The 15,720-nt window shown below is 51.1% G+C and overlaps 1 protein-coding gene across 1 annotated transcript; it reads left to right on the top strand.

Annotated features, from left to right (window-relative positions):
- Positions 1 to 3,332: 3,332 nt before the first annotated feature.
- On the top strand, positions 3,333 to 7,300 carry LOC137319387 (uncharacterized; the record flags this gene model as incomplete). The annotated part of the gene is made up of 4 exons (XM_067981616.1): positions 3,333 to 3,380; positions 6,130 to 6,174; positions 7,027 to 7,084; positions 7,245 to 7,300. Coding segments are annotated over 4 exons (207 nt in total), but the record flags the coding sequence as incomplete, so codon positions are not given.
- Between the last annotated feature and the right edge of the window lie 8,420 nt (positions 7,301 to 15,720).

The raw sequence follows: 15,720 nt of genomic DNA, 5'->3' as shown, positions 1-15,720 counted from the left end.
GAGATCAGAGGGAGAGAGAGATCACAGGGGGAGAGAGAGAGAGAGATCACAGGGGGGGAGAGAGAGAGATCACAGGGGGAGAGAGAGATCACAGGGGGAGAGAGAGAGAGAGAGAGAGATCACAGGGAGAGAGAGATAGAGAGAGATCAGAGAGAGAGAGATCACAGGGGGAGAGAGAGAGAGATGACAGGGGGAGAGAGAGATCACAGGGAGAGAGAGAGATCACAGGGAGAGAGAGAGAGATCACAGAGAGTGAGAGAGATCACAGGGAGAGATAACAGGGAGAGAGAGAGATCACATGGAGAGAGAGATCACAGGGAGAGAGAGATCAGACTAAGAGAGATCAGAGAGAGAGAGAGATCACAGAGAGAGAGATCACAGGGAGAGAGAGAGAGATCTCGGGGAGGGAGAGAGAGAGATCACAGGGAGAGAGAGAGATCACACAGAGAGAGAGATCACAGGGAGAGAGAGAGAGATCTCATGGAGAGAGAGAGATCACAGGTAGAGAGAGAGATCTCATGGAGAGAGAGAGATCACAGGGAGAGAGAGAGATCTCATGAAGAGAGAGAGAGAGAGATCACATGGAGAGAGAGAGAGATCACAGGGAGAGAGAGAGAGATCTCATGGAGAGAGATCACAGGGAGAGAGAGATCACAGAGAGAAAGTGAGATACCACAGGGAGAGAGAGAGATAGATCACAGGGAGAGAGGGATCACAGAGAGAGAGAGATCATAGGGAGAGAGAGAGCTCACAGAGAGAGAGAGAAAGATCACAGTGAGAGAGAGAGAGAGATCACAGGGAGAGACAGAGAGATCACAGGGAGAGAGAGATCACAGAAAGTGAGATACCACAGGGAGAGAGAGAGATAGATCACAGGGAGAGAGGGATCACAGAGAGAGAGAGAGATCATAGGGAGAGAGAGAGAGATCACAGGGAGAGAGATCACATGGAGAGAGAGAGATCACAGGGAGAGAGAGAGATAGATCACAGGGAGAGAGGGATCACAGAGAGAGAGAGATCATAGGGAGAGAGAGAGAGATCACAGGTAGAGAGAGAGAGATCACAGGGAGAGAGAGAGATCACATGGAGAGAGAGAGAGATCACATGGAGAGAGAGAGATCACATGGAGAGAGAGAGAGAGATCACAGTGAGAGAGAGAGAGATCACAGTGAGAGAGAGAGAGATCACAGGGAGAGAGAGAGAGATCACAGGGAGAGAGAGAGATCACATGGAGAGATAGAGATCACAGTGAGAGAGAGAGAGATCACAGGTAGAGAGGTCACAGGGAGAGAGAGATCACAGGGAGAGAGGTCACAGGGAGAGACAGGGAGATCACAGGGAGGGAGAGAGAGAGAGAGATCACACGGAGAGAGACAGAAAGATCACAGGGAGAGAGGGAGAGATCAGAGAGAGAGAGAAAGAGATCACAGGGAGAGAGAGAGATCTCAGAGAGAGAGAGAAATCAGAGGGAGAGAGAGAGATCACAGGGAGAGAGAGAGATCACAGGGAGAGTGAGATCACAGGGAGAGTGAGATCACAGAGAGAGAGATCACAGGGAGAGAGAGAGATCGCGTGGAGAGAGAGATCACACAGAGAGAGAGATCAGAGAAAGAGAGATCACAGAGAGAGGGAGAGATCACAGGGAGAGAGAGAGATCACAGGGAGAGAGAGATCACAGAGAGAGAGAGATCAGAGAAAGGGAGATCACAGAGAGAGGGAGAGATCACAGGGAGAGAGAGAGAGATCACAGGGAGAGAGAGAGATCACAGGGAGAGAGGTCACAGTGAGAGAGAGGGAGAGAGAGATCACAGAGAGAGAGAGAAATCACAGGGAGAGAGAGATCAGAGAAAGAGAGATCACAGAGAGAGGGAGAGATCACAGGGAGAGAGAGAGAGATCACAGGGAGAGAGAGAGAGATCAAAGGGAGAGAGAGAGAGATCACAGGGATACAGAGATCACAGGGAGAGAGGTCACAGTGAGAGAGGGAGAGAGAGAGATCACAGGGAGAGAGACAGAGATCACAGGGAGACAGAGATCAGAGAAAGAGAGATCACAGAGAGAGAGAGATCACAGGGAGAGAGAGAGAGACCACAGGGAGAGGGAGAGATCACAGGGAGAGAGAGAGATCACAGGGAGAGAGAGATCACAGGGAGAGAGAGATCACAGGGAGAGAGAGATCTCAGAGAGAGAAATCAGAGGGAGAGAGAGAGATCACAGGGAGAGTGAGATCACAGCGAGAGAGAGATCACGGGGAGAGAGAGAGATCACAGGGAGAGAGATCAGAGAGAGAGATCACAGGGAGAGAGAGAGATCACAGGGAGAGAGAGAGATCACAGGGAGAGAGGTCACAGCGAGAGAGGGAGAGAGAGATCACAGGGAGAGATCGATCAGAGAAAGAGAGATCACAGAGAGAGAGAGATCACAGGGAGAGAGAGAGAGACCACAGGGAGAGGGAGAGATCACAGGGAGAGAGAGAGATCACAGGGAGAGAGAGATCACAGGGAGAGAGAGATCACAGGGAGAGAGAGAGATCACAGGGAGAGAGAGATCACAGGGAGAGAGAGATCACAGGGAGAGAGAGATCACAGGGAGAGAGAGATCTCAGAGAGAGAGAAATCAGAGGGAGAGAGAGAGATCACAGGGAGAGAGAGATCTCAGAGAGAGAGAAATCAGAGGGAGAGAGAGAGATCACAGGGAGAGAGAGATCACAGGGAGAGTGAGATCACAGGGAGAGAGAGATCACAGGGAGAGAGAGAGCACAGGGAGAGAGAGAGATCACAGAGAGAGAGAGAGAGATCACAGGGAGAGAGAGATCAGAGAGAGAGATCAGAGAAAGAGAGATCACAGAGAGATAGAGATCACAGGGAGAGAGAGAGATCACAGGGAGAGAGAGATCAGAGAAAGAGAGATCATAGAGAGAGAGAGAGAGATCACAGGGAGAGAGAGAAAATCACAGGGAGAGAGAGATCTCAGAGAGAGAGAAATCAGAGGGAGAGTGAGAGATCACAGGGAGAGAGAGATCAGAGAGATCAGAGAAAGAGAGATCACAGAGAGAGATAGAGATCACAGGGAGAGAGAGAGATCACAGGGAGAGAGAGAGATCACAGGGAGAGAGGTCACAGCGAGAGAGGGAGAGAGAGAGATCACAGGGAGAGAGAGATCAGAGAAAGAGAGATCACAGAGAGAGAGAGATCACAGGGAGAGAGAGAGATCACAGGGAGAGAGAGAGATCACAGGGAGAGAGAGAGATCACAGGGAGAGAGATCACAGGGAGAGAGAGAGATCACAGGGAGAGTGAGATCACAGGGAGAGAGAGATCACAGGGAGAGAGAGAGAGATCACAGGGAGAGAGAGTTCAGAGAAAGAGAGATCAGAGAGAGAGAGAGATCACAGAGAGAGAGATCACAGGGAGAGAGGTCACAGGGAGAGACAGAGAGATCTCGGGGAGGGAGAGAGAGAGAGATCACAGGGAGAGAGAGAGATCACAGAGAGAGAGAGAGATCACAGGGAGAGAGAGAGAGATCTCATGGAGAGAGAGAGATCACAGGGAGAGAGAGATATCTCATGGAGAGAGAGAGATCACAGGGAGAGAGAGAGATCTCATGAAGAGAGAGAGAGAGATCACATGGAGAGAGAGAGAGATCACAGGGACAGAGAGAGATCTCATGGAGAGAGATCACAGGGAGAGAGAGATCACAGAGAGAAAGTGAGATACCACAGGGAGAGAGAGAGATAGATCACAGGGAGAGAGGGATCACAGAGAGAGAGAGATCATAGGGAGAGAGAGAGCTCACAGGGAGAGAGAGAAAGATCACAGGGAGAGAGAGAGAGAGATCACAGGGAGAGACAGAGAGATCACAGGGAGAGAGAGATCACAGAAAGTGAGATACCACAGGGAGAGAGAGAGATAGATCACAGGGAGGGAGGGATCACAGAGAGAGAGAGAGATCACAGGGAGAGAGAGAGAGATCACATGGAGAGAGAGAGATCACAGGGAGAGAGAGAGATCACAGGGAGAGAGAGAGATCACATGGAGAGAGAGAGATCACAGGGAGAGAGAGAGATCACAGGGAGAGAGAGAGATAGATCACAGGGAGAGAGGGATCACAGAGAGAGAGAGATCATAGGGAGAGAGAGAGATCACATGGAGAGAGATCACATGGAGAGAGAGAGATCACAGGTAGAGAGAGAGATCACAGGTAGAGAGAGAGAGATCACAGGGAGAGAGAGAGATCACATGGAGAGAGAGAGAGATCACATGGAGAGAGAGAGATCACATGGAGAGAGAGAGAGAGATCACAGTGAGAGAGAGAGAGATCACAGTGAGAGAGAGAGAGATCACAGGGAGAGAGAGAGAGATCACAGGGAGAGAGAGAGATCACATGGAGAGAGAGAGATCACAGTGAGAGAGAGAGAGATCACAGGTAGAGAGGTCACAGGGAGAGAGAGATCACAGGGAGAGAGGTCACAGGGAGAGACAGGGAGATCACAGGGAGGGAGAGAGAGAGAGAGATCACACGGAGAGAGACAGAAAGATCACAGGGAGAGAGGGAGAGATCAGAGAGAGAGAGAAAGAGATCACAGGGAGAGAGAGAGATCTCAGAGAGAGAGAGAAATCAGAGGGAGAGAGAGAGATCACAGGGAGAGAGAGAGATCACAGGGAGAGTGAGATCACAGGGAGAGTGAGATCACAGAGAGAGAGATCACAGGGAGAGAGAGAGATCGCGTGGAGAGAGAGATCACACAGAGAGAGAGATCAGAGAAAGAGAGATCACAGAGAGAGGGAGAGATCACAGGGAGAGAGAGAGATCACAGGGAGAGAGAGATCACAGAGAGAGAGAGATCAGAGAAAGGGAGATCACAGAGAGAGGGAGAGATCACAGGGAGAGAGAGAGAGATCACAGGGAGAGAGAGAGATCACAGGGAGAGAGGTCACAGTGAGAGAGAGGGAGAGAGAGATCACAGAGAGAGAGAGAAATCACAGGGAGAGAGAGATCAGAGAAAGAGAGATCACAGAGAGAGGGAGAGATCACAGGGAGAGAGAGAGAGATCACAGGGAGAGAGAGAGAGATCAAAGGGAGAGAGAGAGAGATCACAGGGATACAGAGATCACAGGGAGAGAGGTCACAGTGAGAGAGGGAGAGAGAGAGATCACAGGGAGAGAGACAGAGATCACAGGGAGAGAGAGATCAGAGAAAGAGAGATCACAGAGAGAGAGAGATCACAGGGAGAGAGAGAGAGACCACAGGGAGAGGGAGAGATCACAGGGAGAGAGAGAGATCACAGGGTGAGAGAGATCACAGGGAGAGAGAGATCACAGGGAGAGAGAGATCTCAGAGAGAGAAATCAGAGGGAGAGAGAGAGATCACAGGGAGAGTGAGATCACAGCGAGAGAGAGATCACGGGGAGAGAGAGAGATCACAGGGAGAGAGATCAGAGAGAGAGATCACAGGGAGAGAGAGAGATCACAGGGAGAGAGAGAGATCACAGGGAGAGAGAGAGAGATCACAGGTAGAGAGGTCACAGGGAGAGAGAGATCACAGGGAGAGAGGTCACAGGGAGAGACAGGGAGATCACAGGGAGGGAGAGAGAGAGAGAGATCACACGGAGAGAGACAGAAAGATCACAGGGAGAGAGGGAGAGATCAGAGAGAGAGAGAAAGAGATCACAGGGAGAGAGAGAGATCTCAGAGAGAGAGAGAAATCAGAGGGAGAGAGAGAGATCACAGGGAGAGAGAGAGATCACAGGGAGAGTGAGATCACAGGGAGAGTGAGATCACAGAGAGAGAGATCACAGGGAGAGAGAGAGATCGCGTGGAGAGAGAGATCACACAGAGAGAGAGATCAGAGAAAGAGAGATCACAGAGAGAGGGAGAGATCACAGGGAGAGAGAGAGATCACAGGGAGAGAGAGATCACAGAGAGAGAGAGATCAGAGAAAGGGAGATCACAGAGAGAGGGAGAGATCACAGGGAGAGAGAGAGAGATCACAGGGAGAGAGAGAGATCACAGGGAGAGAGGTCACAGTGAGAGAGAGGGAGAGAGAGATCACAGAGAGAGAGAGAAATCACAGGGAGAGAGAGATCAGAGAAAGAGAGATCACAGAGAGAGGGAGAGATCACAGGGAGAGAGAGAGAGATCACAGGGAGAGAGAGAGAGATCAAAGGGAGAGAGAGAGAGATCACAGGGATACAGAGATCACAGGGAGAGAGGTCACAGTGAGAGAGGGAGAGAGAGAGATCACAGGGAGAGAGACAGAGATCACAGGGAGAGAGAGATCAGAGAAAGAGAGATCACAGAGAGAGAGAGATCACAGGGAGAGAGAGAGAGACCACAGGGAGAGGGAGAGATCACAGGGAGAGAGAGAGATCACAGGGTGAGAGAGATCACAGGGAGAGAGAGATCACAGGGAGAGAGAGATCTCAGAGAGAGAAATCAGAGGGAGAGAGAGAGATCACAGGGAGAGTGAGATCACAGCGAGAGAGAGATCACGGGGAGAGAGAGAGATCACAGGGAGAGAGATCAGAGAGAGAGATCACAGGGAGAGAGAGAGATCACAGGGAGAGAGAGAGATCACAGGGAGAGAGGTCACAGCGAGAGAGGGAGAGAGAGATCACAGGGAGAGATAGATCAGAGAAAGAGAGATCACAGAGAGAGAGAGATCACAGGGAGAGAGAGAGAGACCACAGGGAGAGGGAGAGATCACAGGGAGAGAGAGAGATCACAGGGAGAGAGAGATCACAGGGAGAGAGAGATCACAGGGAGAGAGAGATCACAGGGAGAGAGAGATCTCAGAGAGAGAGAAATCAGAGGGAGAGAGAGAGATCACAGGGAGAGAGAGATCTCAGAGAGAGAGAAATCAGAGGGAGAGAGAGAGATCACAGGGAGAGAGAGATCACAGGGAGAGAGAGAGATCACAGGGAGAGAGAGAGAGATCACAGGGAGAGAGAGATCAGAGAGAGAGATCAGAGAGAGAGAGATCACAGAGAGATAGAGATCACAGGGAGAGAGAGAGATCACAGGGAGAGAGAGATCAGAGAAAGAGAGATCACAGAGAGAGAGAGAGATCACAGGGAGAGAGAGAAAATCACAGGGAGAGAGAGATCTCAGAGAGAGAGAAATCAGAGGGAGAGAGAGAGATCACAGGGAGAGAGAGATCAGAGAGAGAGATCAGAGAAAGAGAGATCACAGAGAGAGATAGAGATCACAGGGAGAGAGAGAGATCACAGGGAGAGAGAGAGATCACAGGGAGAGAGGTCACAGCGAGAGAGGGAGAGAGAGAGATCACAGGGAGAGAGAGATCAGAGAAAGAGAGATCACAGAGAGAGAGAGATCACAGGGAGAGAGAGAGAGATCACAGGGAGAGAGAGAGATCACAGGGAGAGAGAGAGATCACAGGGAGAGAGATCACAGGGAGAGAGAGAGATCACAGGGAGAGTGAGATCACAGGGAGAGAGAGATCACAGGGAGAGAGAGAGAGATCACAGGGAGAGAGAGATCAGAGAAAGAGAGATCAGAGAGAGAGAGAGATCACAGAGAGAGAGATCACAGGGAGAGAGGTCACAGGGAGAGACAGAGAGATCTCGGGGAGGGAGAGAGAGAGATCACAGGGAGAGAGAGAGATCTCATGGAGAGAGAGAGATCACAGGGAGAGAGAGATATCTCATGGAGAGAGAGAGATCACAGGGAGAGAGAGAGATCTCATGAAGAGAGAGAGAGAGAGATCACATGGAGAGAGAGAGAGATCACAGGGACAGAGAGAGATCTCATGGAGAGAGATCACAGGGAGAGAGAGATCACAGAGAGAAAGTGAGATACCACAGGGAGAGAGAGAGATAGATCACAGGGAGAGAGGGATCACAGAGAGAGAGAGATCATAGGGAGAGAGAGAGCTCACAGGGAGAGAGAGAAAGATCACAGGGAGAGAGAGAGAGAGATCACAGGGAGAGACAGAGAGATCACAGGGAGAGAGAGATCACAGAAAGTGAGATACCACAGGGAGAGAGAGAGATAGATCACAGGGAGGGAGGGATCACAGAGAGAGAGAGAGATCACAGGGAGAGAGAGAGAGATCACATGGAGAGAGAGAGATCACAGGGAGAGAGAGAGATCACAGGGAGAGAGAGAGATCACATGGAGAGAGAGAGATCACATGGAGAGAGAGAGATCACATGGAGAGAGAGAGATAGATCACAGGGAGAGAGGGATCACAGAGAGAGAGAGATCATAGGGAGAGAGAGAGATCACATGGAGAGAGATCACATGGAGAGAGAGAGATCACAGGTAGAGAGAGAGATCACAGGGAGAGAGAGAGATCACAGGGAGAGAGAGAGATAGATCACAGGGAGAGAGGGATCACAGAGAGAGAGAGATCATAGGGAGAGCGAGAGATCACATGGAGAGAGATCAGATGGAGAGAGAGAGATCACAGGGAGAGAGAGAGATCACAGGTAGAGAGAGGGAGATCACAGGGAGAGAGAGAGATCACATGGAGAGAGAGAGATCACATGGAGAGAGAGAGATCACATGGAGAGAGAGAGAGAGATCACAGTGAGAGAGAGAGATCACAGGGAGAGAGAGAGAGATCACAGGGAGAGAGGGAGATCACATGGAGAGAGAGAGAGATCACAGTGAGAGAGAGAGAGATCACAGGTAGAGAGGTCACAGGGAGAGAGAGATCACAGGTAGAGAGGTCACAGGGAGAGAGAGATCACAGGGAGAGAGGTCACAGGGAGAGACAGGGAGATCACAGGGAGGGAGAGAGAGAGAGAGATCACACGGAGAGAGACAGAAAGATCACAGGGAGAGAGGGAGAGATCAGAGAGAGAGAGAAAGAGATCACAGGGAGAGAGAGAGATCTCAGAGAGAGAGAGAAATCAGAGGGAGAGAGAGAGATCACAGGGAGAGTGAGATCACAGGGAGAGTGAGATCACAGAGAGAGAGATCACAGGGAGAGAGAGAGATCACAGGGAGAGAGAGAGAGAGAGAGATACCACAGGGAGAGAGAGATCACGGAGAGAGAGAGAGAGATCACAGAGAGAGAGAGATCAGAGAAAGAGAGATCACAGAGAGAGGGAGAGATCACAGGGAGAGAGAGAGAGATCACAGGGAGAGAGAGAGATCACAGGGAGAGAGGTCACAGTGAGAGAGGGAGAGAGAGAGATCTCACGGAGAGAGAGAAAAGATCACATGGAGAGAGCGAGATCACAGAGAGAGATCAATCACAGGGGGAGAGAGAGATCACAGGGAGAGAGAGAGATAGATCACAGTGAGAGAGAGAGAGAGATCACAGGGAGAGAAAGAGAGATCACAGAAAGAGTGAGATACCACAGGGGGAGAGAGAGAGATCACAGGGAGAGAGGTCACAGGGAGAGGGAGAGAGATCACAGGGAGAGAGAGAGATCACAGGGGAGAGACAGATCACAGGGGGAGAGAGAGATCACATGGAGAGAGATCATAGGGAGAGAGAGAGAGATCACAGGGAGAGAGAGAGATCACAGGGAGAGAGAGAGATCACATGGAGAGAGAGAGAGAGAGAGAGAGATCTGGGAGAGAGAGAGATCAGAGAGAGAGATCACATGGATAGAGAGAGAGATCACAGAGGCAGAGAGAGAAAGAGATCACAGGGAGAGAGAGATCACAGTGAGAGAGAGATCACAGGGGGAGAGAGAGATCACAGGTGGAGAGTGAGAGATCACAGGGAGAGAGAGATCACAGTGAGAATGAGATCACAGTGAGAGAGAGATCACAGGGGGAGAGAGAGAGATCACAGGTGGAGAGTGAGAGATCACAGGGAGAGTGAGAGATCACAGAGAGAGAGAGATCACAGGGAGAGGGAGAGAGATCACAGGGAGAGAGAGAGATCACATGGAGTGAGAGAGATCACAGGGGGAGAGAGAGATCACAGGGAGAGAGAGAGATCACAGGGAGAGAGAGAGATCACAGAGGTAGGGAGAGAAAGAGATCACAGGGAGAGAGAGAGATCACAGGGAGAGAGAGAGATCACATGGAGAGAGAGAGAAATCACAGGGGGGGGAGAGAGAGAGAGATCACAGGGAGAGAGAGAGATCACAGGGAGAGAGCTCACAGGGAGAGGGAGAGAGATCACAGCGAGAGAGAGAGAGAGAGAGATCACAGAGGGAGAGAGAGAGATCACAGGGGGTTAGAGAGAAATCACAGGGGGAGAGAGAGATCACAGAGAGAGAGATCACATGGAGAGAGATCATAGGGAGAGAGAGAGAGATCACAGGGAGAGAGAGAGATCACATGGTGAGAGAGAGAGAGATCACAGAGAGAGAGAGAGTTCACAGAGAGAGGGAGATCACATGGAGAGAGAGAGAGATCACAGAGGTAGAGAAAGAAAGAGATCACAGGGAGAGAGAAAGAGATCACAGGGAGAGAGCGAGAGATCACATGGAGAGAGAGAGAAATCACGGGGAGAGAGAGATCACAGAGAGAGATCACAGGGGGAGAGAGAGAGAGATCACAGGGGGAGAGAGAGATCACAGAGAGAGAGATCACATGGAGAGAGATCATAGGGAGAGAGAGAGATCACATGGAGAGAGAGAGATCACAGCGAGAGAGAGAGATCACATGGAGAGAGAGATCACAGGGAGAGGGAGAGAGAGATCACAGGGGGAGAGAGAGAGATCACACGGAGAGAGAGAGAGATCACAGGGGAAGAGAAAGAGATCAAAGGGAGAGAGAGAGATCTTATGGAGAGAGAGATCAATCACAGGGAGAGAAAGATCACATGGAGAGAGAGAGAGATCACAGGGAGAGAGAGAGAGATCACAGGGAGATAGAGAGAGAGACAGAGAGATCACAGGGAGAGAGAGATCACAGGGGGAGAGAGAGAGATCACAGGGGAAGAGAGAGAGAGATCACAGGGAGAGAGAGAGATCACAGGGGAAGAGAGAGAGATCAAAGGGAGAGAGCGAGAGAGATCACAGGGAGAGAGCGAGAGAGATCACAGGGAGAGAGAGAGAAATCTCAGGGAGAGAGAGAGATCACAGGGGAAGAGAGAGAGATCAAAGGGAGAGAGAGAGAGAGATCACAGGGAGAGAGCGAGAGAGATCACAGGGAGAGAGAGAGAGATCACAGGGGGAGAGAGAGAGATCACAGGGAGAGAGAGAGATCACAGGGGAAGAGAGAGAGATCAAAGGGAGAGAGAGAGAGAGATCACAGGGAGAGAGAGAGAAATCATAGGGAGAGAGAGATCACAGGGAGAGAGAGAGAGATCACATGGAGAGAGAGAGAGAGATCACAGGGAGAGAGAGAGAGATCACAGGGGGAGAGATCTCATGGAGAGAGAGAGATCACAGGGGGAGAGAGAGATCACATGGAGAGAGAGATCACAGGGGGAGAGAGAGATCTTATGGAGAGAGAGATCAATCACAGGGAGAGAAAGATCACATGGAGAGAGAGAAAGATCACAGGGAGAGAGAGAGATCACAGGGAGAGCGAGATCACAGGGAGAGAGAGAGATCACATGGAGAGAGAGAGAAATCACAGGGGGGGGAGAGAGAGAGAGATCACAGGGAGAGAGAGCGATCACAGGGAGAGAGCTCACAGGGAGAGGGAGAGAGATCACAGCGAGAGAGAGAGAGAGATCACAGAGGGAGAGAGAGAGATCACAGGGGGTTAGAGAGAAATCACAGGGGGAGAGAGAGATCACAGAGAGAGAGATCACAGAGAGAGAGATCACATGGAGAGAGATCATAGGGAGAGAGAGAGAGATCACAGGGAGAGAGAGAGATCACATGGTGAGAGAGAGAGAGAGATCACAGAGAGAGAGAGAGTTCACAGAGAGAGGGAGATCACATGGAGAGAGAGAGAGATCACAGAGGTAGAGAAAGAAAGAGATCACAGGGAGAGAGAAAGAGATCACAGGGAGAGAGCTAGAGATCACACGGAGAGAGAGAGAAATCACGGGGAGAGAGAGATCACAGAGAGAGATCACAGGGGGAGAGAGAGAGAGATCACAGGGGGAGAGAGAGATCACAGAGAGAGAGATCACATGGAGAGAGATCATAGGGAGAGAGAGAGATCACATGGAGAGAGAGAGATCACAGCGAGAGAGAGAGATCACATGGAGAGAGAGATCACAGGGAGAGGGAGAGAGAGATCACAGGGGGAGAGAGAGAGATCACACGGAGAGAGAGAGAGATCACAGGGGAAGAGAAAGAGATCAAAGGGAGAGAGAGAGAGATCACAGGGAGAGAGAGAGAGATCACAGGGAGAGAGAGAGAGATCACAGGGAGATAGAGAGAGAGACAGAGAGATCACAGGGAGAGAGAGATCACAGGGGGAGAGAGAGAGATCACAGGGGAAGAGAGAGAGAGAGATCACAGGGAGAGAGAGAGATCACAGGGGAAGAGAGAGAGATCAAAGGGAGAGAGCGAGAGAGATCACAGGGAGAGAGCGAGAGAGATCACAGGGAGAGAGAGAGAAATCACAGGGAGAAAGAGAGATCACAGGGGAAGAGAGAGAGATCAAAGGGAGAGAGCGAGAGAGATCACAGGGAGAGAGCGAGAGAGATCACAGGGAGAGAGAGAGAGAGATCACAGGGGGAGAGAGAGAGATCACAGGGAGAGAGAGAGATCACAGGGGAAGAGAGAGAGATCAAAGGGAGAGAGAGAGAGAGATCACAGGGAGAGAGCGAGAGAGATCACAGGGAGAGAGAGAGAAATCATAGGGAGAGAGAGAGATCACAGGGAGAGAGAGAGAGATCACATGGAGAGAGAGAGAGAGATCACAGGGAGAGAGAGAGAGATCACAGGGGGAGAGATCTCATGGAGAGAGAGAGATCACAGGGGGGGAGAGAGATCACATGGAGAGAGAGATCACAGGGGGAGAGAGAGATCTTATGGAGAGAGTGATCAATCACAGGGAGAGAAAGATCACATGGAGAGAGAGAAAGATCACAGGGAGAGAGAGAGATCACAGGGAGATAGAGAGAGAGATCACAGGGAGAGAGAGATCACAGGGGGAGAGAGAGAGATCACAGGGAGAGAGAGAGATCACAGGGGAAGAGAGAGAGATCAAAGGGAGAGAGCGAGAGAGATCACAGGGAGAGAGCGAGAGAGATCACAGGGAGAGAGAGAGATCACATGGAGAGAGAGAGATCACAGCGAGAGAGAGAGATCACATGGAGAGAGAGATCACAGGGAGAGGGAGAGAGAGATCACAGGGGGAGAGAGAGAGATCACACGGAGAGAGAGAGAGATCACAGGGGAAGAGAAAGAGATCAAAGGGAGAGAAAGAGATCACAGGGAGAGAGCGAGAGAGATCACAGGAGAGAGAGAGAGAAATCATAGGGAGAGCGAGAGATCACAGGGAGAGAGAGAGATCACATGGAGAGAGAGAGAGAAATCATAGGGAGAGAGAGAGATCACAGGGAGAGAGAGAGAGATCACAGGGGGAGAGAGAGAGATCACAGGGAGAGAGAGAGAGATCACAGGGAGAGAGAGAGACATCACATGGAGAGAGACAGAGAAATCATAGGGAGAGAGAGAGAGAGATCACATGGAGAGAGACCACAGGGAGAGATCACATGGAGAGAGAGATCACAGAGAGAGAGATCATAGGGAGAGAGATAGATCACAGAAAGAGTGAGATACCACAGGGAGAGGGAGAGAGATCACAGGGAGAGAGAGAGAGATCACAGGGAGAGAGAGAGATCACAGGGGGGGAGAGAGATCGCAGGGAGAGAGAGATCACATGGAGAGAGAGCGAGAAATCATAGGGAGAGAGAGAGAGAGAGATCACATGGAGGGAGACCACAGGGAGCGAACACATGGAAAGAGAGATCACAGGGAGAGAGATAGATCACAGGGAGAGAGAGAGAGAGAAATCACATGGAGAGAGATCATAGGGAGAGAGAGAGATCACAGGGAGAAAGAGAGATCACATGGAGAAAGAGAGAGATCACAGTGAGAAAGAGAGAGATCACAGTGAGAAAGAGAGAGATCACAGGGAGAGAAAGATCACATGGAGAGAGCGAGATCACAGAGAGAGAGAGATCACAGGGAGAGAGAGAGAGATCACTGGGAGAGAGAGACAGAGAGATCACAGGGAGAGAGAGAGAGATCACTGGAAGGGAGAGAGAGAGATCACAGCGAGAGACAGAGAGAGATCAAAGGTAGAGAGAGAGATCCCAGGGAGAGAGAGAGCCCAGTGAGAGAGATCCCAGGAGAGAGTTCCCAAGGAGAGATCCCAGTGAGAGATCTCCCAGTGAGCGAGCGATCCTTGGGATGGAGATATACGAGGTGAGAGGGGATCTCAGGGAGGGCGAGATCCCAGCAAGAGAAAGATCCCAGGGAGAGAAAGATCACAGAGATAGATACTAGAGAGAGAAATCAAGATCCCAGGCAGAGAGAGATCCCAATGAGAGATCCAAGGGAGTGAAAGAGATCCCAGTGAGAGAGAGATTCCCAAGTGAGCATTCCTGGAGGGAGAGAGATCTCAGAGAGAGAGAAATCATAGGGACATAGAGATCCTGGTAGAGAGGGGGAATCCCAGGGAGATAGATATCCCAGAGAGAGATCCCAGTTACAGAGAGATCCCAGGGAACGAGCAATCCCAGGGAGAGAGGATCCCAGAGGGAAAGCAATCCCAGGGAGAGAGAGCGAGATCACAGGGAGAGAGGATCCCAAGGAGAGAGGATCCCAGGGAGAGATCTCTGGGAGAGAGAGATCTGATGGGCAGAGAGAGATCCCATGGATTGAGAGAGATCCCAGGGAGAGAGGGATCCCAGGGAGAAAGAGATCTAAGGAAGAATGAAAGGATCCCAGGGGGAGAGAGATTTCAGGATGAGAGAAATCTCAGGGAGAGAATGGATCCCAGGGAAAGAGAGAGATCCCACAGAGAGAGAACCCAAGGAGAGAGAGAGAGAGAACCCAGGGACAGAGATCCAGGAGCGAGAGATTGCAGTGAGAGAGGGGGTCCCAGGGAGAGAGCATCTCTGGGGAGAAAGCCCAGGGAGAGCGCGATCCCATGGAGATCCCAGGGAAAGCGGATCCCAGGGAGAGAGATCCCAAGCAGAGAAATGTTCCAGAGAGAAAGATCTCAGGGAGAGAGAGCCCAGAGAGCGAGCGATCCTAGGGAGAGTGATCCCAGGAGAGAGGGATCTTGGGGAGAGGGAGATCCCAGAGAGTGGGATCCCAGGGAGTGAGAGATCCCAGAGTGAGACAAATCCCAGAAAGAGAAAGGATCGCAGGGAGAGCTGGTCCCAGGGAGAGAGAGATCCCAGGGAGAGAGAGATCAGCACAGTGGGAGAACCTTCACCACACGGACTGCAGCGGTTCAAGAAGGCGGCTCACCACCACCTTCTCAAGGGGCAGTAAATGCCGGCCTCGCCAGCCACGCCCACATCCCATGAACAAATAAATAAATAAGATCTCAGGGAGAGAGAGGGGATCCCAGGGAGAGAGGGATTCCAGAGAGGAAAGGAGATCCGAGAAAAATAGGATCTCAATGAGAGAGGACCATATGGAGAGAGGAGATCCCCAAAGGACCAATGGGGATCCCAGTGAGAGACAGGAGGGGCCAGGGGAGAGGGGATCCCAGGGGTAGAAAGAGAATTACATGGGTCCCAGGGCAAATCTCAGGGGACCGATCCAGGGACCAGGCGGTACTATGGGATCCCAGGAAATGACAGAAATCTCAAAGCCAAGTAAAGAGGGCGGTAAAGGATTCCTAGAATGGGACCAGGAATGGGA

This window comes from Heptranchias perlo, unplaced genomic scaffold (assembly GCF_035084215.1).
Source record: "Heptranchias perlo isolate sHepPer1 unplaced genomic scaffold, sHepPer1.hap1 HAP1_SCAFFOLD_832, whole genome shotgun sequence".
In the NCBI taxonomy this organism is placed as follows: domain Eukaryota; kingdom Metazoa; phylum Chordata; class Chondrichthyes; order Hexanchiformes; family Hexanchidae; genus Heptranchias; species Heptranchias perlo.
The sequence above is the reverse complement of the archived record's forward strand: the minus strand, read 5'-3'. Positions and strand labels throughout refer to the sequence as shown.